Genomic DNA, 27148 nt, shown 5'->3' on the forward strand with positions numbered 1-27148 from the left:
TTTTAAGATCAGGGTTTCCATGGATACACAACAACAAAACATCTAATTTTCAAGGATATGCCAAGCACTTCTCCCATAATTAAGAACGAAAAATAGCTAACTAGGTGCTTCCTAACCTTGGATATTCGTTGTGTTATTATAATGGTGACTTTCCTGTCAATATTTTAGCTGTTATTTATTTTGGTTGATGAGAGTGGACTTTTTTTGACGATCATCATGGTAAGTAGAATCAGAGACAGGCCCACAATCTTGCTTGACATAAAAATTACATTCATGAAAGTCATAATTATCTGCTGGTCTGTACACACTTTCAATTACTGTATAACTCTACCAGTACCAACACTGTTGACTTTGTCGCAGCCACAGAGTATAGGGTCTTCAACTAGGCTCTCTGGTAGCTCCCGTTCACGTCGCTATCGCACTCGTGCACTCACCTCACATGTGGATGAGAGCCTCTTTGGAACCCCAAAACAGGTGGGCCATATGTCAGCCATTTCTTTCATCTGCATTGGATAAACACATAGCAATAAGATGTGACAGTTGAACTGTGCAAGGTCTGTGTGTCTATGTATGTATATATGTGTGTGTGTGTGTGTGTGATAGAGAATTGGTGTAAATGTATGTTGGATTTTCTCACTCAAGGCTCTGTCAGCCTGCAATGTCAAGGACACTGAGAGGGGTGGCCGGTTCGGACCCAGGGGCCAGTCCAGGTCTGCTCCAAGTCAGAAGACTCAGAAACTAGAGACAGTTCGCATCATCACAAAGGACCTCATCCGAGACCTGAAGCAAGTATCAGTCAATACCTCAACTTCTCATTCGGTTACTTGATGTGATCATCAAGTCTAATGCTTTGTGAACATAACAGTACTACGCTTGGCAGTGTTTATTACTGTTTACTCATTATAAAAGAGAATGCCATCCAGTTCCATAAACCTACATTGCACCAATAAACATATCCCACAATCACATTTTACAAGTGGTGGTGAATTACAAAATAAAACCAAATCATGCTGTAATTTTGCCAGGATCCCAAGTAAGGATCCGTCTGGGTTGTCTGTCATCCTCCGTCCAACTGATATCGAGCGGATTGCAACAGCTTCTCTGGTTTCAACCAAGGAGGAGCGAGAGTTGAAGTTGGAATCCCAGAGGAGGGAGAGAGAAGCAGCTATGGTGAGAAAGGACAAATGTACCTGATGAATTTGTAAGCAACCTTTACCACATAAAAGCTGGGTGACTAACTGGCAGTACAGGGTCCCAGCTACAGCATTACACCCAAACTAACCTTTGCACTGTTCCAATGTTGCTGTTTTTCCTGACCAGGATGCTGCTGAGGATAGAAAGGCCCATATCCGCCAGGCTGACCTGTCTCGTCAAAAGAACCAGGGCCTAAGTGAACTGGAGGCCGAGGCCAAGGAAAGAGCTCAGTACCTACTGGAGAGGGCCAACGCCATGAGGATGGAGCAGGAGGACGAGGTCAAGAAACTCAATGAGGTACAGCAAGAGAATCAACCATTCACTCTCTCTTTGCTCACTCTTTCTCTTTACTTCGCTACTCTTTGTTATTTGTTTTATCTCAACTTCAGTCCCAACATCACTGCAATATCACACTTTTCCCCAGTTATTCTACCCATGCCCTGTCCAGACCCTTCCATCTCCGTGTCCTTGTGTGTGTCGTGCATGGTACCCTTTTGTTGTGGCCAGTTGATCCTGGGTGCCCGGTGCCACGCAGTGAGGGATGCCCAGATCCTAGAGAGGCAGCAGATCCTGGCTGAGCTACAGGAGGAGGAGAGGCGTCTGGATGCCATGATGGAGGTGGACCGCAGGAGAGCCCTGGAGGCCCAGGAGCAGATCGACGAGCTGCGCAAACACCAGAGGATCCAGTGAGGACACACACAAACACACACACACCCACCCACACAATGGCCCATTTAAAAGCAAATACACTACATCTCTTCCAAACTGTAATTCCTCAGCTGTCCTCTCTGTGTGTGTCTATAGGGGAAAGCAGCTGATTATAAACCAGATTGAGGAGCGTCTGGAGGACAGGATGATGGAGAATGAGATGAAGGAGCAGGAGGGCCAGCAAATGCTGGAGAACCTGGAGAAGATGCAGATGGAGGAGCTGGAGGTATTATTAGTTAGAGACAAGTCTCCTTGTGTAGTACAACAGTCTTATCACCAGGGTAATGTATTATCACTTTGAATTTCAGTTAGAAATTCCTCATGAATTAGCCTGATCCCAGATCTGTTTGTACTCTTGCAACTAATGAATATCATTAATGAATGAATCGTAATGCAGTTAGGCATAAGGAATAATAAACAACAGAATGGTGTGGTGTGTCTCCCAGGCTCTGGAGAGGAAGAAGGAGGAGCAGCAGCGTCTGCAGCAGGAGATCCTCCGTATCAACGAGGACAGCCTGCTGGCCAAGGAGCGCAACAAAGAGGAGGAGAGACTGGCCGACCTCCGGGCTATGGAGTACACCCACAAGAAAATGGTAAGAGTTACTCCATGATGGACTTTATTATAGGTTTTTGGCCTTCTTGTTTTGGGTCAGAAAGCAAAAGGGCAAAAAAGGTGTCTAAGGCTGCGTTTACACTGGCAGCCTAAGTCTGATATATTTCCACAAATTGGTGTTTTGAGCAATCAGATCAGTTCTTTTACCAATAATTGGGGAAAGAAATCTGAATTAGAATGCCTGTGTTAACGCAGCCAAATATACTTTTGTGTGGCCCCTACAGGAGCGGGAGGCTGAGTACGAGGCTGAACAGAGACGCATCAAGAGAGAGAAGGAGAAGGAAGTGGCCAGACTGCGAGCCCTACAGGAGAGAGAAAAAGACCACAAGGCAGAGCAGGTGAGCAGCACCAAAGTTTCATTTGTTTTACAGTGGCTCACACTGATTGATTATAAAAGGTATGGAGGAATGGTTACAGTGGTTTTGTGTATGACGGTAAGGATGAGCTTCGAGCCAGGAGGAACCAGGAGGGAGCAGAGAGGGATTGGAGGAGAAAAGAGAAGGAGCAGCTCAAAAAGAAGGTGGATGTTGAGGAGAGGTTGAAGGCAGCTCGCTTGGAGCAGGTCACACATAAGGAGCACCTCCTATCCATCGAGGCTGGGCGAGAGAGGGCTGAGTTTGACAGGGTTTTGAGGTACACCATGACACAATGTAAATGTACCCACTGAGCATACACTGGTTGAATCAGCTTTGTTTCCACATCATATCAATGCAAATACGTTGAACCAACGTGGAATAGATGTTGAATTGATCTGTGCCCAGTGGGTAGTTACTACTGTAATAACCCGATAACTGTACTTGTATTACAGGCGGTTTCATAAATCAAAGCATAACACTATGCTATGCCTTAGACAACCAGGCTTTAAAATGTTAGTAAAGGTATCTGTATTAGCAGTTGCGTTTTACAGCCAGTTTTTTTTCTCTCACCCCAGGGCCCAGCAGGTATCCATCTGTAAGGAGAAGGACAAGGAGGAGAAACACAGGATCAAGGTGTTGCGTCACGCTGACGGGGTGCGCCAGCAGGTGAGGGAGCGGGAGATGCAGGCCATCGCCCTGCGCAGGGAGGTCTACAAAGAGGGAGACCGGCTGGACGAGGAGGCCCGCCATCGCCGCATCCGCCTTGATGAGATCAAGGAGAAGAAGCTCAGGGAGCTCAAGTAAGTACAGGGACTGGGTAGGGACTAACTCTATGTACAGGGAGTGGGTGGGGACTCACTATGTAAAGGGACAAAGTGGTACGTAGAATTGAGGGGAACTGAGAGGATATTACGTGAAAGCAACAGCACTGTGTGTAAACCAGGTGTTTTTTGGGGAATGGTCAGGTTTAGTTTTGTAATTCATGTTTGTTCATTTTACTTGTAGAGCTGCTGGACTTCCAGAGAAGTATTGCAATGAAGTGGAGAGAAGGGTGCATGCCCTCCGTGCTCTGGCTCACTAGCATGACTGACAGACTGCAACACAAACCCTGATCTTTATCAAAGATTTCACAAGAGATAAATTGGCACTGCCATCACACTTTTTGACAGGGTAGAGAGAAAATAATTAGTACAGGGTATAAATCTAGTGCAGCACCTTTATGTTAGTGATCATTAGATCATTTCTGAATAAAGATGACTATTACAAACTATGCATATTTATAATTGTACTGTAGGCATGACCTTAAGTAGTGCGCATTAACTATTCAACGACTGATTGAAGCAAAAAGAAAAATGTATTGTTTATATATTGACTTACATGTGATTATTTTAAAATGTATATTATTTTTTTGTTAGATCAATTAGACTGTGCCTAACAGATTCCAGTCATACAGGATCCAAGATTATTTTATCTACAGGATATCATTTTTATTTTGTCTTTTAAATGTCCCTTTCAGCATGGCTTTTATGGCAATGTTTTATTGTTAATATGCATGATAATAGAAAGGTATGTTCAGAGATTAGGATGACACTTTACACACACAGCTCAAAAGCACTTCGGGAATACATCAAGATAAATACAGGCTTTTATTTCAGACCATTCTCAACAAATCACTGTATGCTGTAGTACTGAGATCTAATTCTTCATAATAACCACTGAAATACATAACCTACAGGAGTGTTACTGATCTAAACAAGTTGACATTAGGACACCAGGAGGCGGCTGTCCTCCAATTCCTCTATTTGTTCTCAGAGCCAATCGCACTGACCGAACCAAACGGGACAACGCCGTGGAGGACGACGAGTAGGATCTCCACTTTTTTTTAATGATCCTTCTTATGTACACACAAAAATATGGTGACCTAGAACACCACAACACCTGGCATACAGACCTCAGCACAAGGAGGGTGGTGAGTAAATACACATGTACGGGTCTGCAGTCAGCCTTCGATCGCCCCTGCATATACACAGACAGTCTCACACACAAGCACTGTACACAGCAAAACAGGTCACCTAGATTAAAACACACAGAGTCAACAAAGGAGGATTAACATCTACTGGGGTTGACTGGAGAGCCAGTATAGGCCGAGGGGGATTCAAATTCTTATTTAGATCATTAGATCACACACACACACACACACTCAGATACATACGTCTATGCATTTAAAACTCCATAAAGCTACACGCCTGTGCAGAATATACTATTGTTACTTAGTGTTGCTAGCTATAGTCATTGAAGTGGCAATATATGTTCAAATATTATGTAACCTTTTTTCAGAATATACAATAATGAAATGCATTATACAGACAAGACAATAGACAATGTAAACTGTTTACACGTTCAGTACATCAAAATTAAGAGTTTCTATTAGTTTCTTCTCACGACAGTGCAAATCAGATGTTCCAACTACTTCAAAAAGGCTAATTGCTTCTTTCTAAGGTCCACTTAAATACATAACATAAACCTGTTAAAAAGAATCATTATAGTAAGTGTTCAGTAGTCATAAATATGGAATGTGGAAAACCAAGAAAAAAAAGGTCCAATTTCTGTTCAAAACAATACAAATAAATGTCATTCATTGCAGTTAAGGGAGAACAGAATAAAAATAATTGAATGAGCACAGGTTTGCTTGATGTTTGTCTATTCTGTGAGTAGAAGAGCATGGTAGGCTGGTGAGGAACATAAGGAGAGACAAACAGATGACTTGGGGGTTGGGGTGGTGGGCATTCACATGCCGTAGCCAAAGCCAGGCTGGGGTGGCTGGCCATAACCGGCGGGTGCTGCTGGGTAGCCGTAACCTCCGTAGCCAGACTGGGGGGGCACAGCCTGACCAGGGCCTGACGTGAGCATGAGCTGGGGCGTGCCTGCAACACAGAGGACACTAGCATGAGATCATGCCAAAACTGCTAACACAAACACACTCTAAAGGGTTAACATTGCCTAGGTGCTAAAACTACAAAGCATAGCATAATAGGTCCACGTTTAACATATTCAACCAATAGAGGGGCAGGGTTATGTAGAGGTCGTCGTACCATAAACAATGGGCTGGGACTCGGTGTTCTGCTCCTCCTGTTTCCTTAGGGACTCGGAAGCATCAAGCTTGTCAACCTGAGAAGCAAGCAGAGAAGTGAGCATGTTAACCAGACACAACCAGCAAGGGGAGCTCTAATGAGACGCCTTTATAACTGACCTCTGGGTTATTTCACTGGCTGACCGATGGGACCATTCCTGACAGGCAGAGACGAATAAAGTCAAGATTAAAAACAGGCTGCAAGAGGCAGGCCATGTTACGGGTGTGGGAGTTTTTTGTTGTTGTTGTCAGGCATTGTCACTAGTGGCTACTGGTGTTACTAGCTACCAATGTTGACCAGCATTAGGGTTGTAAACGAGTCTAACTTCAGATTAGACACACAGCTAGGCCTAAACAAAACACAATGGTCCCACCATCCAGCTACCAGATGAATCTATTTCCATGTGTTTGGACTGTATGTAGAGAACCAAACCCATTTCAACAGCTCTAATATGGGCCAACGTCACAGAAACTGAACTACCAGGGATTACAAGCACTACCACAAATGCTAACAAGAAAACTTTCCCTACCATGAAGTAGAACAAACAGATCCAACGAATCAACTGGAAACCACAATAATAAAAAAGCTCTAAATGGTAAAATTATATTTATATTAAATGGTCGACCAGCAAATATGGCAAATCTTTATCCTGTCGGTCCTCTTGATTAGTTAAGCAGCTCAAAGCAGGAATTGTAAAAGACTGACAATTCACAAGAAAAAGCGAGCAGCGTCTTGAATGTAAGTGAAACAACCTATGCATCCTGAAAATACACAATATCACTTCTAGAAAACCTTGATAAGTCAACTATGAGTATACTTCTCTCCTGTCAGATCACAACGTAGGGTTCAGTTCTCTACATACTTGCTATCTGGCAAAACATAGTCAGTACGTTGTTTTAAGATACAGGTAAACAGGCTGTGGGTTCATTGAAGGGGAAAGAGACATGCTGAAGCGGCAGTTCGGTTAATTTCTCTGTTTAGAAGAGTGCATGAGAGGCAGAGAGCCACAGTGGAGGGAGTGAGAGGATGAAGGGATGGTTTGTACGGCCTGTCAAGGCGTCGCGAAGCAGGCACAGCCAACAACGAGGTCTCCTAGCCTGTCCAAAGTGCTGCAAATGCTATGGAGGGGGAAACGCATGCTTGCCCTGAACACACTACAAGTTTGTAACACGCTTTCCGCACCCTATGCACACGCAGTACCCCACTTGTCATTGGAGACACACTTATGTTCTGGAATAGCAAAAAAACTACAATGCAACTACCAACAAATCAAAGGAACAAAATTATAATTACAAAAAAACATCTACATACATGTTACCATTTTTATTTAACATTTATTTAACTAGGCAAGTCAGTTAAGAACAAATTCTTATTTACAATGACGGCCTACCCCAAGCAAACCCGGACGCCCCTATGGGGCTCCCAATCACAGACGGATGTGATTCAGCCTGGATCCGAACCAGGGACTGTAGTGACGACTCTTGCACCGAGATGCAGTACCTTAGACCACTGCGCCACTCATTTTTTACTTTGCGAGTTAATTCCGTAAACAGTTAGATAAGAAGGAACTCTGAAAGAATGGTCACTTCATCCATTTCCATACAGAGTATGTTCTACACTCCCACTTTACAGCTGTGCATAGCCAAATGTGAGGCTACATAACTTCACTATAAGGACAACATTGAACAATTCAAATGTGGTCTCAGGGCTTTTTAACATAGATTTCAGTACAAATCAAACCTCACTACCCTACCAAGGTTGACCCCCAAATGGCAAGTGGTACAGATTCTCACAGACTCAAGCCAACAGCATCTCAGTGATATTACAGACAGTGGTAGTTTTTCATTAGTATCTACAGGTCTAAGGGAGAGGATTGTCTGACTACGGTAGGTTATCCTTTCCTGCTCCTGGACAGTCACTGAGTTTGCTGGTTTATGTGGACAGCCTCAAGGGAATGGAACTAAACATCCCTGTTTGGGTGTTGCTGGGGTGAATGAGTTCCTGAATCCTAATTGGTCAGTCACTGATTCAACCCTGGAACAAAGAGCAATAGCTAACAGAGCCATTCCAAACCCCAGCATGCCCAGCAGCTCACCAAAGGCAGGGTGGGAGAGCCCCACTCCAGACGACTCTGGGTGGGTTGTCTAGTCAAGGTGTGGAGTCAGAAGCAGCAGTGACATGGGGAGGGGACAGACTCATGCAGTTTCCTCTAGTTTCACTCCTCCAAACTACAGACTACATGGGGTCAAAAAGAATGACTAGAAATGGACTGGACTTTCACCTTTTCCTTAATCGCATCAACCTGAAAGGGAATTCAGAGAGGCAACTTAAGGAGAAAAACACACTGAAACTCTCCCCCAACAGAGAGAACAAATGTGGAATCATCAGATCAACAAAGAAAACAGAAGAAACATCACAGTGAGATGGAAATAAGCCACGTTTCATACAAATGCAAGCTCTAGTACAATTGTTCATGTGGTACTTTTAAGTTAGAATTACAATATTCATCAAACAGATATATTTTATATCAGCAGACTTGTTTTGAAAACATCATTATATTAAGCATAACACAACATGCATAATTTTGTACAAGAGCCCCCCCCAGTAGACTATACTACCATTTTGTTAGTTCTGGTATTTCTTGACATATGACAAATATATGTGGCAGGAGAATACTAAGCAGTATGAATCTCCTGACGATAACTTTTGTACGGAAAAGTAGCCGAGATGAAAATCAAAAAGAAACATGATTACCGGTATCATGATCGAGATAAACAGAACAGGATGAGATCGGCTGAAGTTGTGGTTGTTTAAAATATCCTAAAAGAAGGTGAACTCAGTAAGTGCATCACCATGTTAACAGTACCTACTTTTCACTGGAGACACTGGTAGTCTGGTAAGGGTTTAGGTCATGTATAAAATACCCTACGGGGTGAACTGCCATCCGAGGAGTGGCCAACCTAACCCACCTTGGAGAGGTACTCCCTCATGACCTGGATGAAGTAGGGCATGGAGAAGTCCATGATGTTGTGCCTCCAGGCCGTCTCCAGCACTACGTCAGGCCTCAGCAGGTCGTAGCAGGTGAAGAGGCAGGCGGCAAAGCACTCTTTCTTATCCTCCTCCAGGAACCAGGCCAACAACTCCTCAGCCAGCTCCACGTCTTTTGACTCAGACGCATACTGCATTGCGTCCTACACATCAAAACACCACAGACATACACATCAGAACAGGGGAGACACAAGGGGAGAGAATTCAGACTGAGTGACATATCTAAAGGCAATGATATGACCCACACATTTTACAAAAACAACAGCAGCATGGGTATCTGTGTGAGCTGATGGTCACTGGTCTGTAGACAAAATATAAGTTGATATAAAGTTGAGGAGAAGCTGGACCTTGTAGAGTTTGTCCTTCTTGCAGAGTTCCACGCTCTGCTTCCAGCGGTTGTTGCCTTTGAAGAGGTAGGCAGCGATCCTCCTGAACTCAATCAGCTCGTGCTTCTCCAGGCCCTGGGCCAGGGTGATGTTGTCAAAATTGTCGTAGGCATCGATGGAGGCACGCAGGGCCTGGACAGGACAGAATAGTAACAAGAGAGAAAGTTATTTGCATGACAGAAAATGGATGCACATTCTTTTTCAACAAAATAATCATCTTTTCACAATGGTAATTTCAGTGTTTTCAGTTTCTTTTCTCCACAGTATGCAAAACAAAGCGTACGGTGGGAAGAAAAAGTATGTGAACCCTTTAGAGTTACCTGGATTTCTGCATAAATTGGTCATACAATTGTATCTGACACAGTCTGCTTATACTAATAACACACAAAAATATAATTTTTCATGTCTTTATCGAACACACCGTGTAAACATTCACAGTGCAGGTTGGAAAAAGTATGTGAACCCTTGGATTTAATAACTGGTTGACCCTCCTTTGGCAGCAATAACCTCAACCAAATGTTTTCTGTAGTTGCGGATCAGACCTGCACAACGGTCAGGAGGAATTTGACCATTCCTCTTTACAAAACTGTTTCAGTTCCACAATATTCTTGGAATGTCTCGTGTGAACGGCTCTCGAGGTCATGCCACAGCATCTCAATCGGGGTGAGGTCAGGACTGACTCGGCCACTCCAGAAGGCGTATTTTTTTCTGTTCAAGCCATTCTGGTTGTTGATTTAATGGGTTGTTGTCCTATTGCGTCACCCAACTTCTGTTGAGCTTCATTTGGCGGACAGATAGCCTAACGTTCTCCTGCAGAATGTCTTGATAAACTCGGAAGTTTACATACACCTTAGCCAAAGACATTTAAACTCAGTTTTTCACAATTCCTGACATTAATCCTAGTAAAAATTCCCTGTCTTTGGTCAGTTAGATCACCACTTTATTTTAAGAATGTGAAATATCAGAATAATAGTAGAGAATTATTTATTTCAGCTTTTATTTCTTTCATCACATTCCCAGTGGGTCAGAAGTTTACATACACAATTAGTATTTGGTAGCATTGCCTTTAAATTGTTTAACTTGGGGTCAAATGTTTCGGGTAGCCTTTCACAAGCTTCCCACGATAAGTTGGGTGAATTCTGGCCCATTCCTCCTGACAGAGCTGGTGTAACTGAGTCAGGTTTGTAGGCCTCCTTGCTCGCACACGCTTTTTCAGTTCTGACCACACATTTTCTATAGGATTGAGGTCAGGGCTTTGTGATGGCCACTCGAATACCTTGCCTTTGCTGTCCTTAAGCCATTTTGCCACAACTTTGGAAGTATGCTTGGGGTCATTGTCCATTTGAAAGACCCATTTGCGACCAAGCTTTAACTTCCTGACTGATGTCTTGAGATGTTGCTTCAATATATCCACATCATTTTCCTACCTCATGCCTCCATCTATTTTGTGAAGTGCACCAGTCTCTCCTGCAGCAAAGCACCCCCACAACATAATGCTGCCACCCCCATGCTTCACGGTTGGGATGGTGTTCTTTCGGCTTGCAAGCATCCCCCTTTTTCCTCCAAACATAACGATGGTCATTATGGACAAACAGTTCTATTTTTGTTTCATCAGACCAGAGGACATTTCTCCAAAAAGCACAAACTTCGTCCCCATGTGCAGTTTCAAACCATAGTCTGGCTTTTTTATGGCAGTGGCTTCTTCCTTGCTGAGCGGCCTGTCAGGTTATGTCGATATAGGACTCGTTTTACTGTGAATATAGATACTTTTGTACCCGTTTCCTCCAGTATTCACAGGGTCCTTTGCTGTTGTTCTGGGATTGATTTGCACTTTTCGCACCAAAGTACGTTCATCTCTAGGAGACAGAATGCGTCTCCTTCCTGAGCGGTATGGCTGCTGCGTGGTCCCATGGTGTTTATACTTGCGTACTATTGTTTGTACAGATGAACGTGGTACCTTTAGGCGTCTGGAAATGGCTCCCAAGAATGAACCAGACTTGTGGTGGTCTATTTTTTTATGAGGTCTGATGTTCCCATGATGTCAAGCAGAGGCACTGAGTTTCAAGTTAGGCCTTGAAATAAGTCCACAGGTACACCTCTAATTGACTCAAATGATGTCAATTAGCTTATCAGAAGCTTCTAAATCCATTACATAAGTTTCTGGAATTCTCCAAGCTGTTTAAAGGCACAGTCAACTTAGTGTATGTAAACTTCTGACCCACCGGAATTGTGATACAGTGAATTATAAGTGAAATAATCTGTCTGTAAACAATTGTTGGAAAAATTACTTGTGTCATGCACAAAGTAGATGTCCTAACCGACTTGCCAGAACTATAGTTTGTTTACAAGAAATTTGTGGAGTGGTTGAAAAACGAGTTTTAAATGACTCCAACCTAAGTGTGTAAACTTCTGACTTCAACTGTACTTTTTCTTGACACTATGTTAAAAGATCTTAGTACCGCATAGTCTTCCTCTGTGATGAAGAGGTTGTTAAGTGCTTCGTTGACACCTTTGTTGTTGTGGTTCTGCACTGACCGCAGGTACGGCTTGACCAGTGACAGCTGCTTGGTCTGGAGGTGGACAGAGAAAAGTTCAGTCAGTGGACAGTCAAGCAGGTCATTCTGAATGCCAAATATTGACATACAAGATAGCTTTCAATCTATCAAGTATGGACAGAGTAGCGTCCCAGTACCTTCATGAAGAAGTTGACAGCGCGGGTGTGGTCGAGTCGTGGTGATAACACTATGAGCAGGTCGTTCAGTAACAATGGTTTGAACTCCAGGTAGAACTGGATAGCCTTGTAGTATAACTCCACATTGGCCACCTGGAATCACAAAGCATCATACATTCAGCTGCAGGACGTGGATTTCTATTCAGTGACAAATACTTGGTCTAATACAATGACCATGGAATACATCTTAACCTTGAGTGACGAACATAAAATGTTTGCAAATCTAAAACATGAGATCCAGTCAATGTTGAGCTCGGGTGTTGTTGCAGTCAGTCAGTTACCTTGGTGACGATGTCTTTGAACTGTCCTTCCTTCCAGGCATCGGAGGGGTGGCTCATCATGGTGATGATGGCGTTGTCAAACTCCTCATACTTGTCATAGAGGAAGACCAGCTCCGCCCACAGGTGGGCCTGCTCTGCAGCCCTCAGGACCTGCAGATACACATTAACATTATCTTCACCCACCCCAAAACAGCACACTGAGATACTCACTGAATCTCTCACACACACAAATAATATATGAACAAATAAAATAGGAAGACGATGCAGATCATTTGAATCCCCTTGCAAATAGACATTTATGTGGCAGTGTTCTCCCTCTCCCTCTCTTACCTTTGGAATGTTGACTCTGGACCAGAAGAGCTCCAGGTGCTCCCTCATCTTCTGGGGTTTGAACTTGGAGTAGAGGATGGCCAGCTCGGTGAACATGCCCATGTGAGCCCGCTCCAGGCCCAGGGCTGCCTCCAGCATGGTGATCAGCTCCTCAAAGTAAGCACGGTCCTAGAGACAAACACAACCATGGCATCTTCAATCAACACAGGACCATTAAAAACAAATGTATCACATGCTATGGTACGATTGGGTTAAAACTCTTGCCTGGATAAGGCAATTGCTATGAGAGTGACTATTGGTAGTAATTGAACCAAATGGTAGTACCTTACCTGGTAGTAATTGAACCAAATGGTAGTACCTTACCTGGTAGTAGTTGATGAGTTCCTCCAGTTCATCAGCATGGACAACGATGTGCAGGCCACACATCTGGGCCAGGCGGAACTCGTTTCCATCCACACAGGCAAAGCACACCTCTTTCCAGGTGCGGGTGCTGTTGGCCTTGCGGGCTCCATCCACAGCGGCCTGGTACTCTCCCAGGTGGACCAGGGTGGACGCTAGCCGCCCGAAGTTGGACACATTGTTGTAGAGCAGCTTGGCCGCATCATACATCCTCTCATCATAACACCTGTCACCCACCTGGTATAGAGAAAGACAATAAGAAAACGTATGTTACTGGTCAGCAGTGATGGAGAGGGATGTGGCAGGTAAACCTGTGTGTGTGGCAGTGTGTGTATATCGTGTTTGGAGAGTACCTGTTGGATGTGGGCGTTGTTGGGTCCATTGATGAACTCCTCCAGCTCAGCCAGGCGGTTGGTCTTGGCCAGGGCGAAGATGAGCTCTGTCTCCACGTAGGACTCACGGGACTTCTTACGGGCCATCTGAAGGAACTTCACCAGGTCCTCCCAGTTACCTGAGGATAGTAGGGGAACACTAAGCCTTTTCCCTCGCCTGGTTGCCGTCTCTGTTCAGCTATTACATTCCACTCCTTGTACTCTGTCATTTGCCAGATACTGGTCTTTCTTCAATTCTGAACATTCTATAATTTGAATCATGATTTGATCGTGATTCGATAACCCTCACAGCTATCCTTAAGCAAATAGTGAAACTATCACTTTTTTTTTCTCTCAGATTGTGGTGGTGTCTGGTTGCTCGGCAACCATTTTGTTTCTCCAGACTAAACCAGTTGGTCAAAAGTTTAGCTCACACCAAAATTCTCAAACTAAATACATACTGCAATTCCAGCCACAAAACATCTTAGCTTTGATTTTATGCCTCAAAATAAAACTTGCCTAGCTAACAGCTAAATGTTTGTTTCGAGGCTCCACATGTCGTCATGGGAAATATGAATGATTTCCTACAACCAATGAGCAGCATAGCCGTAAATCCAGCTGCATATTGAACGTTGAGATTGGAGAAAGGCCAGTCTCTTTGGCATATGACACAAAGTGCGGAACCAGAGACTGGTACCCAGACTACGTTACCCCCATTTAGATACAGCATGTGAATACCTTCACCTCAAATGGTAAGCCTACATTGAAAAATGTCGTTGGTCGTATGCTGGACATTACATGGAACAATGTTGTCTCTTACCGCTCTGGGCTGCAGCCTGGCCCACCTCCATGTAGGCAGAGGGGTCGTCAGCCTTGATGTAGGAGTCGATGGCCTCCTTCACCAGACCCTTCTGGAGCTGAGCCTTGGCCAGCTGGCTCCACACTGGAGGCTCATTGCAGCGCTCAGCAAACTCATAGGCCCGGTCCAGGTTCCCAATGTGCTCAATCAGAACCTAAAAACATACATAAATAACTTTTGTCAAGTTCACCTCTTGATCTGTAGAATTCATGCAGAACAGTAGCATTGTCCACAATGTGAATTGAACCAGCAACCTTTTGGTCAATGGTCCATTTCCCAGAGCAAAAGACTCAACCGCTGACCTGCACGGCAGAGGTGTTGACGTCAAACTTCCTGAAGATGGCGAATGCCTCCTCAAAGAGTTCGTTGCTGATGGCGATGTTAGCGATGTCAGGGGCGTCGTAGTTGTCCAGGCGGTTGATGTACTCCATCACACGGGTACGGTCTGCCTTGATGGCTGTTAGAATCAGCAGGTTCTGAAGGTTTCTGAATTAAAACACAGATGAATTCTGCTCAGCATTGACAAAGTAAAACAACAAAAGTTTAACATTCCAAAGCTACCCGGTATTGAAAGAGCAGACACACAATGGACAGCTCAGTCTGCCAGTGAGCACAGATAGTAGAGCTTCAGTAGCCCTAGTACCTGTGTTCACTGAAGACTGAGTTATCCAGAACGATCTTCTCCAGCAGCTCAATGAGTTCGTTGGGGAGGTCTGCAGTCATGAAGGCCTTGACTGTGACTGACACCTCCTCTGGGTCCTGGGTCTCAGACAGGGCAGTCTGAACAACCTGATAAAAGATAGAGACATAATCAACATCATTCATTACTCCAGAATGGAGGAAATATAGCCACTTGGAGCCAAAATGGGTCACAAATAACAATTTAACCATCATGAGAAATATGAGGAAAGTGTGGGTGGGGCATCGCAGTAGAGGTTGGGACAATGGTTTTAGTGAGGATAATGTTTGCGTTTCTTTTTTCTTTTACCCCTTTCTCGCCCCAATTTAATGATATCCAATTGGTAGTTACAGTTTTGTCCCCTCTCTGCAACTCCCGTATGGACTCGGGAGAGGCGAAGGTCGAGAGTCGTGCTTCCTCCGAAACACAACCCAACCAAGCCGCACTGCTTCTTGACACAATGCCCGCTTAAACAGGAAGCCAGCCGCACCCATGTGTCAGAGGAAACACTGTACACCTGGCGACTGTGTCAGCGTGCACTGCACACGGCCCGCCACGGGAGTCGCTAGTGAGCAATGGGACAAGGACATCCCAGCACCATCCCAGGCCAAACCCTCCCCTAACCCGGACGACGCTGGGCCAAATTGTGCGCCGCCCCATGGATCTCCCAGTCGCAGCCGGCTGCGACAGTGCCTGGACTCGAACCCAGAATCTCTAGTGGCACTGCAATGCAATAGACCACTGCGCCACTCGGGAGCCCCGATGTTTGCATTTCTAACATGCAGGAACAGGTCCATACCTGGTCGATGAGAGGTCTTCTGAACGGGTTACTCTCCAGCAGCACGCTGGCCCACAGCTCAGGGTCTTTACGGCGAACCAGGTAGCGAGACAAACTCTTGAACAGAGAGTTCTCATTGCACACCTTTACAGGAAATGTAAGATGATCAGTAGGAGGACAAACATATGCAAACACTGCTAAATTACCATTTCAATGTACTAGTCAAGTTAAAATGTATTTCTTATTTCCCCACTCACATTAATGAGTTCCTGGTCACACTGTCCTCTCTCGTAGGCCACGCAGGCCAGGTGGGGGTCCCTCTTCTCACAGTACTTGCCCACCACGCGGCTGTCGTAGAAGGTATTCTCACGCAGGAAGCGCTCTGGGTTGTTGTTGCTGTCGATGTAGATCTTGGCCAGGGCATTGTGGGTAGCTGGCTCCTCACAGCCATCGTGGATACGGGCCTCCAGCCAGGGTAGGAGCAGCTTCAGTCTGGAGACAACACATAGATACATTTTCAAGTTTCAGGCGCTCATAAACTAGACATATTTCCACTTTTAACTGGGTCAAACAGCACCACTTCATCCTACTTTCTCTTTCAGAAGTAATGACACAATCAAATGCACTACAGCTGCAGTTGGTGACAAAAACAAGCCCTCGCAAGAAAGGCCCCTTTAATATAAAGCCAGTCTGGGCTGAGACAAATCTTTCTCCCTGTCCCCATGCTCCTTACCTGTTCCTCTTCTCCACCTCAGCCACCAGTTCATCAGTGGAGAACTGTCCTTTCACCACCAGGATCAGGTTCTTAATCACATCCTCAGCACAGTCCACATCCAGCAGCCCTCCAATCACCACCGGCAGACGGCTGGGGTTCACCTGACACACACAAATATATATTTTAGTTACAGAACACTTACAAATCAAACAATGGTAGTGACCCTTTAATTCAGTGTGAATAAAGATGCTGTAAAGTCCTACACAGGTTAATAGGAGGCTGTATACCTTCTGCACATAGATCTCAATGTATTTCTGCAGGGTGTTGCGGTACAAGTAGAGGACCAGGTCGTGGACAAAGTCGAAGCGGTCACACACGATGATCAGGGGTAGCTGATCAGTCAGCTTAGCTTCCTGTGAAGAGAGGCAAGATTCATATCAGCTCACAGAATCAAACTAACACCCAGACCTGGCTTTCAGGGTAATTAACCAAAGAAAGACTGAAGTATGCTGAACTGTGATGTCATGTTACAGTATGCCTCCTTTACTCCAATACCTTGAGGAAGTTCTTGACTCGTTCGGGGTCGTAGCAGTTGCTCTCTCTGCAGATCCTCTCCACCTCTTTGATCTGTCCTGTCTTACAGGCGGCCTGGATGTACTTGAAGTGGACCTCTGGGTCCTGGCTGAAGTTAACGATGGAACCCAGGAAGTAGAACAGACCTGGAATGAACACAGAACTTAGTCCCTATACACATAGAGCAATAGGAAGAACAACTGTGGTTGTTGAGACACTCATGAGGACAAGACTAGGTGGTTTGCGTCAGGTGTATGGTCTGCTTACCTTCGAAGCTCTTGAAGGACTCAAAGAGCTCGGTGAGGGAGTTGGTGGAGAGCTGCTCATGGTACTTAGAGGCCACCTGGACACAGATTTGCAGGTTCTGACGGATGTTGGCCGACAGCATGGCCCGAAGACACTCCAGAGAGTCCTCCACTGATAGGGAGCCAAAAAAGTTCACCAGCCACTGTAGGACAGAGTCAATACACATACAGAGTCAGTGCACAGACAGAAGATGCACACATTAGTCAAGGTCACGTTTCTTAAGAGCAAAACACAACAAGCGCACACACACCGCTCTCCAAGACTATGAGCATTCTGGTCAAGGACATTCTATTCCATGCAGTGTGTGATTGTGTGTTAGATAGTGTCCTATACCTCAGGGTTGAGCAGGTGTGTGTGCACCACAGCCCGTTTGATGTCGTACAGGTCGGTGTAATGCTCCAGAGCCCTCTGCAGCAGGCCAGCCTTCTCACACAGCTGGGCAACGTGGGCACGGTCGTAGTGGGTGAACATCTGGTTGCCCAGGATGGCATCAGCCACCTGAAGTGGGGGAAAAAAACAGCATTCATTTAAAATAGAGTCCACGAGTCAGTGGAACAAAAAACATAAAATTGCTGTGGGTGTGATATGCATGTGTACCTGTGGGGCGTGGACCAGGTTCATCTCCAGCAGGCGTGTCTGCAGAGGCCCCTCAGCAGGCCTGTTGTTCTTCAGGGCGTCCAGGAGGAAGGAGGTACACTGCTGGATCAGGTTATACTCCATAAACACGTCAACGATCTGAACAGGGAGACAGACCGACACATCAGCTACCACACAACATTCATGTTACTGTATACAGCCATCATTTCATACAGCCACCTCACAGAAAAGCAATGAACCAGGTTTTTTCCCATTCAGCAAATTTAAATATAAAGGGAAATAGGACGATAAATGAATTCTTGAGGTGGTGAAGACATTTGGCCCTTTGCCCTCTGACCTGTGTGATGTCAGCCAGCGGCTCCTCGTCCTGCACCAGCATCTGGGAGAACTGAAGGCCTTGTTCTGGACTGATTCTCATCACGTTCCTCAGCAGGAACATCCAGTCTGGGGTGTAGCCCACCTAGAGTGGAAATACGGAAAACATATTGTATAGTTCAAAATGTAACACAATCTAATTTGACCATATTACAGAACTCCATTTTGTGTCAAGTCAAATGTTATATTGGACAGGTCTAGTAGATAAAAATAGAAACACCACTAACCTTTTTGGCGTAGAGGACAATTTTCTGGAACTGTCCGGTCTCAGCGAAGCACTGGATGACTTTGTTGGGCACGTTGGCCCTGAGGTAGACGCTGAGGGCCAGAGTGGGGTCCACTGACTTCACCAGGTCCCCCAGCTCCTCTGAACACTCCAGCTGTAGAAGTATACATGCAATGTTCATTCATTGAGACAACTCACAACAAGCTGTGAATTCCTAACCGAGTCCTAGCCAGCCCAATAGTTATAGGGATATTTGAACAGACCAGTGCAATATGTTGAGCAACACATAATTGGAACATAAAACTGTAAAGCTCCATGTTGAACATCCAAACGTAACAGTGAACATAGCTATAGTATCAGTTTATTATGATAACTATGGTTTCCTTGCCTTGTCCTCTTTCAGCCATTTCTCCAGCAGCTGCTTGCGTCCCTGCTGTAAGACGGGCCTGCACAGCTCCAGGGACTCAAACTTGTTGAGCTGGCCCTGGTCCAGCAGGATGCCAAAGTACTGCAGCAGGGGAGAGGTCTGGCCCGGCTGGGCTGGCACACTCTGGAATTTACGGATGGTGTCTGGGGTACGCAGGATACCCTGGGGAGGAAGAAAGTGCGAAAAATGCAAGATGACATTTAAAAAAAGAGTGTGATTATGATAAAAGACAGAACGAGTAGAAGAAAAAAAACATCCACAAGACAGAAATGTGTTTTGCAGACAAAATATCATCCCACAGATAGCGATTATGTCATTGGCGTTTTGGTGCATTGGCAGTACCTTGGGAGCATTGGCGGCCACCTTGGCAGCCTCAGAGTAGTTCCCTGCAGCGAACAGGGTGTTGAACTTGCGGGCGAACAGCTCCTCGGCCCCGGCCAGGTTGTTGCGCACAGCCATACGCAGGGCCAGGTCTGGGTTCTGGAGAACGTTGGTGATGTAGGGGATGATGTTCTCCTCCTCCACACACACTGACAACACCTGGACAAACACATTAACACACAGACAGGGTTAGAGTCCACACCTATACAGACATGAAAATATGTGTACTATTACATTAGTTTATATGTGGAGACAATTGTAACAAAATTGGTATATCATTCCTTTGTTAAACTCATTTATTCCAAATTTAATTGACTGTGTAAAAAAATATTTGCTGCTGGAATAGAGAATGGTATTTGTGAATTAAGCTTGGCAGATTCATGAAGTACACAGATGGCCATCCCCATGGAGCAGTGTGTGTGTGTATGCATTTGATACATTAAGATGTAAAGGAGCAGCAGACTTGGAGGGTTAGCAAGCCAGGAGCTTTAAGGAGATTAGGACGCCTGACGGGACCTCCAACTGTGTTTCACATGGTGCTCACTGCTGGAGCTGGAGGCGCCGTTTCAGCAGCTATATACAAGGCTTCCCTCAGCCAAGGTCACCAAGTGACACACACGTCAATCATACTCTTCAGAGACAAAAGCACACTGCCACACAATTTCTAACACACTGTTTAATAAATGGGACTCTCAAGCCATCACACAGGTACAGTATTTGTGATTTCTGAGGAGGAGAGCTGGAGCAGTGGGCTCTCCAGACATGGATCAGCTTTCCATCCTCCTGAATGTTTAATGGCTCTGTGTGTTTTGGACAGGAAACCCATTGATCAGCTCACTGGTATTTGGTTACTCCTGATAAAAGGACTAACACACTCCCCTTCACTCCCGGCTACCCAGTGGAGACTTACCTGTCCTTTCCTGTTGACTCCAATGATGCCAGCAGTTGGTTCATGTGGGGCTGTAACAAAGATGGTCTCCCCGCTGATCCTGTTCATGTAAATACAGGTGCCAGTCTCCAGGTCATACAGGTGGATGTAGCCATATTTGGTGATGAGAAAGACAACATCCTGCTTAGAGCTGATCTAGAGGACAGAGAGCAGGGACACAAGGCTTCAGTAGCTGTATCATAGCGGGTATTAATGCTGAGGCCCTGCATGTCTGTGTGGAACAGGTTTGAGTGCTTGTCCGTCTACTGTGAAGTGGTTCCAGTACCTGCATGGCTACAGGGAAGTCATTCTGGGCCTCAGGAGGGAAGAACACGTCCACTGCCTTCTTTGGAAACGGCTGATTGCCTGTTGGTGGGGTCCCCACTTCAATTATGTGTAACTAGAAAAGCAAAAACATATTCAGAAGAAAAACAACATCTCCTGTTCTTCTTCCCCCACATTCAATTACAGCCCTTCCTGACTACTCCATGTCCATGCTGAGCGGAGAGTCCTACCTTTCCTCCAGCTTGCCCTCGGACAGCGAAGCAGAACAGTGTGGATTCCTCTGTGTTGCCCTCCATTTTGAACTGGGCAAAGCCTGCGGCGTGGCCCTCAATGGGCTGGGACACCTTCCTGTCCACAGAGTACAGCTGCATGGCTCCCACCACACGGTTTTGCTAAAATGAGGGAAAACACATACTGTATAAGAGCTTGTGTTACAGCAGTCTTTTCCAGTGGTAAATAAGCCTTCAGGGCAGAACATTTCATGATGCTGTTCAAGCTTCAATACAGCTAAAAAGCAAGAGATTAGCCTCTATCAGGTCAGTGTATTGCTGTACAGTAGTGTGGACACTCACATGGATTAACTTCTATAAAAAAAAAAAAAGATGCAAGTCACTTTTCAGTAGATTACAGCTAGTGTCCACCAGAAATACAATCTAATTCCTTCTATTTCAGTACCTGTGCTGAAATCCCAATGAGAAGCAGCCATTTCTGTTTGGCGTCGGTGCGGTAGTTGATGATTTGACAGCCGGCAAGGCTGGAGTGACGGTCAAAGACTTTGACTGGCTGGGAGTCTCCCTCCATGCTCCAATGGTAGACGGCGTTGTCTGTGACCAATGCTACAGTGTTGAGGGAGATCCACTTCCAGAAAGTGACGTCATCAGTCATGGTGTGAGCCTTCATCTTGCTCTTCATCTCAATGTTGAAAATCTGGAGGGTTTTCGCAGCTGTAAATTCATACAGAAAAAGGAATGATGATATAGCACTTGCCTAGTTAAATAAAGGTTAAATAAAATAAATAAAAACACTATCACCACTAACTAATGTCAACTACTAATCACCACACACAAACAGACTATAGGGGAAATTAAAATAATGTAATAGCAAATTCTACTTGATTTAGAAATATTGGTAGTCATGGTTCGGTGCGATTACCACTAAATGACCATACAAAACAGCACTTGCAATGTAGAAAGCAAAACCACAGCGGACAACCAATAACATGGTCAGATCTGCATTCAGTTATGAAAAGAGATTCAATACAAAAAGGCAGAAGACATTGACCAATCCAGATGAGGCTAATAAGCAGCAACCTCTAGGGATTGGGTGAATTGACAACTTACAAACAAGTGCCTTCAGAAAGTTCATACCCCATGACTTATTCCAACATTTTGTTGTGTTACAACCTGAATAATTCAAAATGGGTTAAATAGATTTATCAACCATCTACGCACAACACCAGATAATAACGAAGTGAAAACATGGGTTTTTGAAATGTTGCAAATTTACTGAAAATGAAATACAGAAATGTCTCTTTTACATAAACATTCACACTCCTGAGTCAATACTTTGTAGAAGTACCTTTGGCAGCAATTAAAGCTTTGTATAGTCTTGGGTATGTCTATCAGCTTTGGACATCTGGATTTGGGGATTTTCTCCCATTCTTCCTTGCAGATTTTCTCAAGCTGTTAAGTTAGATGGGGAGCAGCAGTGAAGTCAAGTCTTTCCACAGAGTTTCAATGGGATTCAAGTCTGGGCTCTGGCTGGGCAACTCAAGGCCTTTTACATTCTCGTTCTGAAGCCATTCCAGCGTTGCTTTGGTTTTATGCTTGGGGTCATTGTCCTGTTGGAACATAAATCCTGTCACCAGTCTAAATTAGTTTGTACTCTGAAGCAGGTTCTCATCAAGGACTTGCCTGTATTTTGCGGCATTCATTGTTCCCTCTTTACCAGTCTCCCAGTCCGCTGAAAAGCATCCACATAGCATGTTGCTGCCACCACCATGCTTCAGGTAGGGATGGTGTTAACCAGGCACAGCTCATCACCTGTCTTTCTCCAGACATAGCGCTCTGCATTCAAGCCAGAGTATCTCATTAGACCACAGAATCTTTTGCCTTATGCTCTCAGTCTTTCACTGCCTTTTTGCAAACTCCAGGCGTGAGGTCATGTGCGTTTTTCTCAGAAGTGGCTTCCGTCCGGCCACACTCCCTTAAAGCCCAGATTGGTGAAGTGCTGTAGAGACTGTTGTCCTTCTGGCAGCTTCTCCCATCTCAGCCAAGGAACTCTGTAGTTCTGTCAGAGTGTTCATTGGGTTCTTGGTCACCTCCCTGACCAAGGTGCTTCTTGCTCGGTTGCTAAGTTTGGTCAGACAGCCAGCTCTAGGCAGAATCTGGATAGTTCCATATTTTTTTCCATTTCCCAATGATGGAGACCACTGTGCTCTTGGAAACTTTAAACATTCTAGAAATTGTTTTATACCTTTCCCCAGATATATTCCTCATCACAATTCTCTCAGACTTCATGATATAGTTTCTGCTCTGACATGCACTGTCAACTGTGGGACCTTACATAGACAGGTGTGTTTCTTTGTAAATCATGACAAAACAATTGAATTTGCCAAAAGTGGACTCCAATCAAGTTGTAGTGACATCAAGGATGATCAAAATAAGTTGGATGCACCCGAGCTCAATTTGGAGTGTCATAGCAAAGGGGTGTGAATACTTATGTAAATTGGATTTCAGTATTTTATTTTCAATTAATTTGCAAGCATTTCTAAAAACATGTTTTCACTTTGTCATTATGGGGTATTGTTTTTTTCTCACCCATTAACACATTTTTTTTTTAAATACATTTTGAATTCAGGCTTTAACAACAAAAGCCAAAGGCAGTATAAGGCGATTCTACTCAAGTCCTAACGTGTCTGCTTAGTCATAAGTCAACTTCAGGGGTGTAAATCTGGAGTTCAAGCAGCTCTACAGGATCCCTAACCCACTATTAATCCTGAGATGAATGAAGGAGTTTGGGTTGGGTCTGAATGCAGATTAACGCAAGACCACAAAGCACAAACAGATGTGATGAGGTACGAGAAGTGTCTTGGGATGCACCGACTGACACCAATTTAAATTCAGGCTTTCCAATCACTGGCTTATTATTGGAGCAAGGAAAGAGTTTCCTATTCATTCAATTCTTGTGGCTGTAGCCTATGATGAACCTGCTATAGTTTTACCATGGAAAAGCACAGCCTACAGTACCAGTCAAAAGTGTGTGCAAAGCTGTCATCAAGGCAAACGGTGGGTACTTTGAAGAATCTCAAATATATTTTGATTTGTATAACACTTTTTTGGTTACTACATGATTCCATGTGTCAATTCATAGTTTTGATGTCTTCACTATAATTCTACCATGTAGAAAATAGTAAAAATTAAGAAAACCCTTGAATGAGTAGCTGTGTCCAAACTTTTGACTGGCACTGTGTGTCTATAGGCCTACATTTCCTGTTGTGTAATCTTAAACACCTGGACTACAAATCACAGAGCTTAAAAAATATATATAAAAACAGGCTAGCCCATCTAACGCAGAGATATGACACATTTGATCACTTATCTTGCCTGACAAGTAAACAATTAAAATATAATACATCATAGGCAACATAAAGACCAATATACAGGGGTGGGGTGTCAAATCAACATTAATCAATCAACACAAAAATACAAATGAATTTGGTTGCCATAGTCTAGCATTGAAATAAATATTGCATATCTGATTTTCCTGTAGTCTAATAATATGCAGGATCTGCAATACATTTGGTCTCTGAACGCAAGTCTCTCTCTTACACTGCAGTCAAGGACGCACTGACAATATCATGCAAACCATGACTACTTCAGCCTATAGGCCAAGACCAGCTCTCAAACTGGATATAGTCATAATAGGTGCATGAATAACACATTATCAAAAGTTATCCCAAGGATCTTGCTTCAGAGGAATATTTCACTGTCTCAGCCTGTGCAAGCCTTGATCTCTAGGCCACTGAGACAGTAGTGTGCAATGTGCCATAACGGGGACTTGTCGATATAAAAGGTGCACATTGGCACATGGCATACTCACAGACGTTTTTACTTCAGGGATTTTTTCCTCTACCCTAGAGGTCTTGATGAACTTCCTTGTATTTCCATATTCTGTTTGTCATTTATCCTATATCCTCCCGCTCTTTAAATCATCCCCCTTGTGCTTCCATTCTACTTTCTAACACTCCTTCCTATGTAAACAGAACATACACAGTACTGGACAGACATTCCAACACAGTGCAAACATGATTACAACTTCCACAACTCATGATATAGAAAATCCAACTCACCGTCTGCAAACATATAAGAAAGCATTAAGAAACGAAAAGAGCAAAAACAAGCAAAAATAGACAAGCATTCATGATTGTATGACAATTTTATCAGTGTACAAAGGAGTTAAATTATTTCAAATTACTATAAATTGCAAATTACAAGCAGTTTTACTACAGGCCTGTATATGGTCATTAACACGCAAAGCAGAATGTGACAGGTCTAGATCAATAACTTGCTGACAAACATTAGGACAGCAACACACAGGGAAATGATGGTCTACAGCAGTCAAAGTTGTAGTTAACCACTTAGTTTGGTTGAATTCAATTGTTAAAAACACAGCCTCTGTACATATTAGTTGAGTCAAAGGAAACAGTTCAGGGGGTTGGGGTAAGTGGAAGTACTTACCTTTGAGGGCAATAACTTTGCTAGCAGGGTTCATGATGGCGCTATCTGCAGAGATGGGTCTACGGATGGGAGTGTTGGGGTCGGCCATATCAATGATGACCACCTGTGCCTGCTCGCCCACCTTCTCTCTTATACAGATGAACTTATCAGACTCCATAGTCAGGGTGCTGAATCCAATATTAGCTGGGTTGATCCCTAGGTTCTGGAGCTAAAGGAAATCGAATTACATTTGTTGAATGATTTATTGAAAAAACAATTGCTAGCGTGACTGTGTTGCAGAGGTGGTTCTGTGAACAACGCTTGCATGATGAGCGAGTAATCTTGTCAGACCTGAACGTGTTGGCTCCTGTCCTGGAACTAATGCCTTAGCTTTAGTTCAGTGGGCTAACTGGCCTCAAGGCCCATGCACAGGCTCATTGATTAAGATGTTATGTTGATGATGATTCGTGATGTAGTTAGCCATTTGTAAAGACTCAAACGCATTACCCTTTTATCATCCTATAGCCATATAGCTAACTACATCCAAATAAATAATCTAGTACTAACTAGCTAGCTAGCTATGCTGTTTTGACCAGCTTAGAACTACTGCCTGTTGATTGAGCCAATTTATTTTACTCAACACCTGCCTTACTTGAATGAAGGTCCAAGGTAATCTAAGATCAGTGTCAGACTAGCAGACATAGCTAAATGCATCTGGCTGTTATTGAATGGACTGTCACGCAGAAATATCGTTCTAGTTAAGTAACTAGCCATTACCTAACATGAAATATGTTTGAGTTAGCAGGCCAATAGAAATAGTAGCGGTCATACGAAAGCAGTTTGTTAACGTTACGTTTGATGGCAACCCTAGAAAGTTAACTAGCTAGCTGACACACTGTGGTAGTCTTTTCGCTAGCTAGTTAACATGGCAACGGGGGAGGAGAGGTCATTCATTTCGCTGCGGGTGTTGGACTGCTAGTTACAGTTATCTTAGCTAGCTAGTTAGCGAAAATCATCAAGCAGCCGAGAAAAATCTGGAGGTGTGTAGCGCGATAGCTACGCTACCTGGTCACGACTAGTATTTAACTATTGTTTTCATACCTGCAGGTGCTCCTGGAAGCGGATAGGTAGTATTTGTGCCATTGCGGGTTTTCCTTTGCTTCTACCGTGTCCTGAAATTCTAGCTAAGCAGCTACAATAGCTGGCTAGGTTAGCACTGTACTAGCTACGACCTCCTCACTCACTGATTCGTAAATCGTAGTCAGACAGTGAATATTTACGTCCAATCAATGTGTTGTTTTGTATATTTTCTTAGTCGTGATTCCAAAATCGTATGTCAAGTGTAGCCGCCGGATGTTTGTGCGTTTTCTCCACTGCCTGAATGGATGGCAGTGGCTTAAACACTGATCTCAGTCCAAACCTGCAATGGCGGCGGAAACGACTCAGAATCAGAGATGGAAGAGGAAGCAAGATAGCCCACTCCAAGCGTTTTGTTTATACGGTCAATGAACTAAGCCGACAAGACCAAGCTGCTGTCGCATTGAGAACCACCCCTTAAGTAAACCGGAATTGTGAAACATTTTCAGAGTTAAACGGCCTGAGTAAAACATCTTAATTTGCCACCATCTTAGTCAGAATGTTCTCAATCCGGAAGCAGCTGGGGATATCTCGGGAAGGACATCCCAACATGATCGTTCCATCTTTGCTTTCGACATGGAACGGTCTAAAACACACTTTAATGTGTATAATTGGC

General features: G+C 44.3%; 2 protein-coding genes across 6 annotated transcripts; one reads left to right on the plus strand and one right to left on the minus strand.

Moving 5' to 3' along the window:
- Positions 1-34: 34 nt before the first annotated feature.
- LOC115206428 (cilia- and flagella-associated protein 45) lies at positions 35-5548 on the plus strand. Its single transcript, XM_029773420.1, has 12 exons — positions 35-219; positions 361-474; positions 643-785; positions 1026-1170; positions 1321-1491; positions 1702-1880; positions 1999-2128; positions 2349-2495; positions 2740-2853; positions 2955-3148; positions 3447-3671; positions 3877-5548. The coding sequence occupies exons 1-12, from the start codon at positions 217-219 to the stop codon at positions 3950-3952; spliced, it is 1641 nt and encodes a 546-aa protein (XP_029629280.1). The 5' UTR covers positions 35-216; the 3' UTR covers positions 3953-5548.
- On the minus strand, positions 4501-26967 carry LOC115206427 (clathrin heavy chain 1). Of its 5 annotated transcripts, XM_029773419.1 has the most exons (34): positions 26497-26967; positions 25417-25624; positions 25029-25031; positions 21353-21621; positions 20908-21069; positions 20679-20792; positions 20375-20548; positions 19426-19623; positions 19045-19245; positions 18658-18810; positions 18393-18515; positions 18056-18193; positions 17792-17956; positions 17420-17600; positions 17135-17298; positions 16867-16992; positions 16598-16740; positions 16122-16356; positions 15886-16008; positions 15051-15196; positions 14710-14893; positions 14369-14561; positions 13531-13688; positions 13142-13414; positions 12779-12946; positions 12449-12598; positions 12129-12260; positions 11896-12006; positions 9398-9568; positions 8972-9193; positions 8284-8304; positions 6122-6159; positions 5964-6039; positions 4501-5795 (listed from the first exon to the last, which is right to left on the minus strand). In XM_029773419.1, exons 1-33 carry the CDS (start codon positions 26536-26538, stop codon positions 6009-6011), a joined length of 4920 nt encoding a protein of 1639 aa, XP_029629279.1. In that variant the 5' UTR covers positions 26539-26967; the 3' UTR covers positions 4501-5795; positions 5964-6008. The 5 variants fall into 5 exon arrangements, with proteins under 5 accessions (XP_029629279.1, XP_029629274.1, XP_029629276.1 ...); XM_029773414.1 differs by lacking the exon at positions 6122-6159; XM_029773416.1 differs by lacking the exons at positions 6122-6159; positions 25029-25031 and having other exon boundaries at positions 26497-26966.
- Between the last annotated feature and the right edge of the window lie 181 nt (positions 26968-27148).

The sequence above is a fragment of the Salmo trutta genome, chromosome 13 (assembly GCF_901001165.1).
Source record: "Salmo trutta chromosome 13, fSalTru1.1, whole genome shotgun sequence".
NCBI lineage: Eukaryota > Metazoa > Chordata > Actinopteri > Salmoniformes > Salmonidae > Salmo > Salmo trutta.

Excerpts from the sequence above, each read along its gene's own strand:
- LOC115206428 (XM_029773420.1), top strand. Across the intron at positions 3,149-3,446 it reads GAGTTTGACAGGGTTTTGAG|GGCCCAGCAGGTATCCATCT; the intron begins GTACACCATGAC and ends CTCTCACCCCAG. Across the intron at positions 3,672-3,876 it reads AAGAAGCTCAGGGAGCTCAA|AGCTGCTGGACTTCCAGAGA; the intron begins GTAAGTACAGGG and ends TTTTACTTGTAG.
- LOC115206427 (XM_029773414.1), bottom strand. The coding sequence starts at position 26,538 with ATGGCACAAATACTACCTATCCGCTTCCAGGAGCACCTGCAG. Across the intron at positions 19,246-19,425 it reads TGGCCGCCAATGCTCCCAAG|GGTATCCTGCGTACCCCAGA; the intron begins GTACTGCCAATG and ends CTTCCTCCCCAG. Across the intron at positions 18,516-18,657 it reads TTGTCCTCTACGCCAAAAAG|GTGGGCTACACCCCAGACTG; the intron begins GTTAGTGGTGTT and ends TTTCCACTCTAG.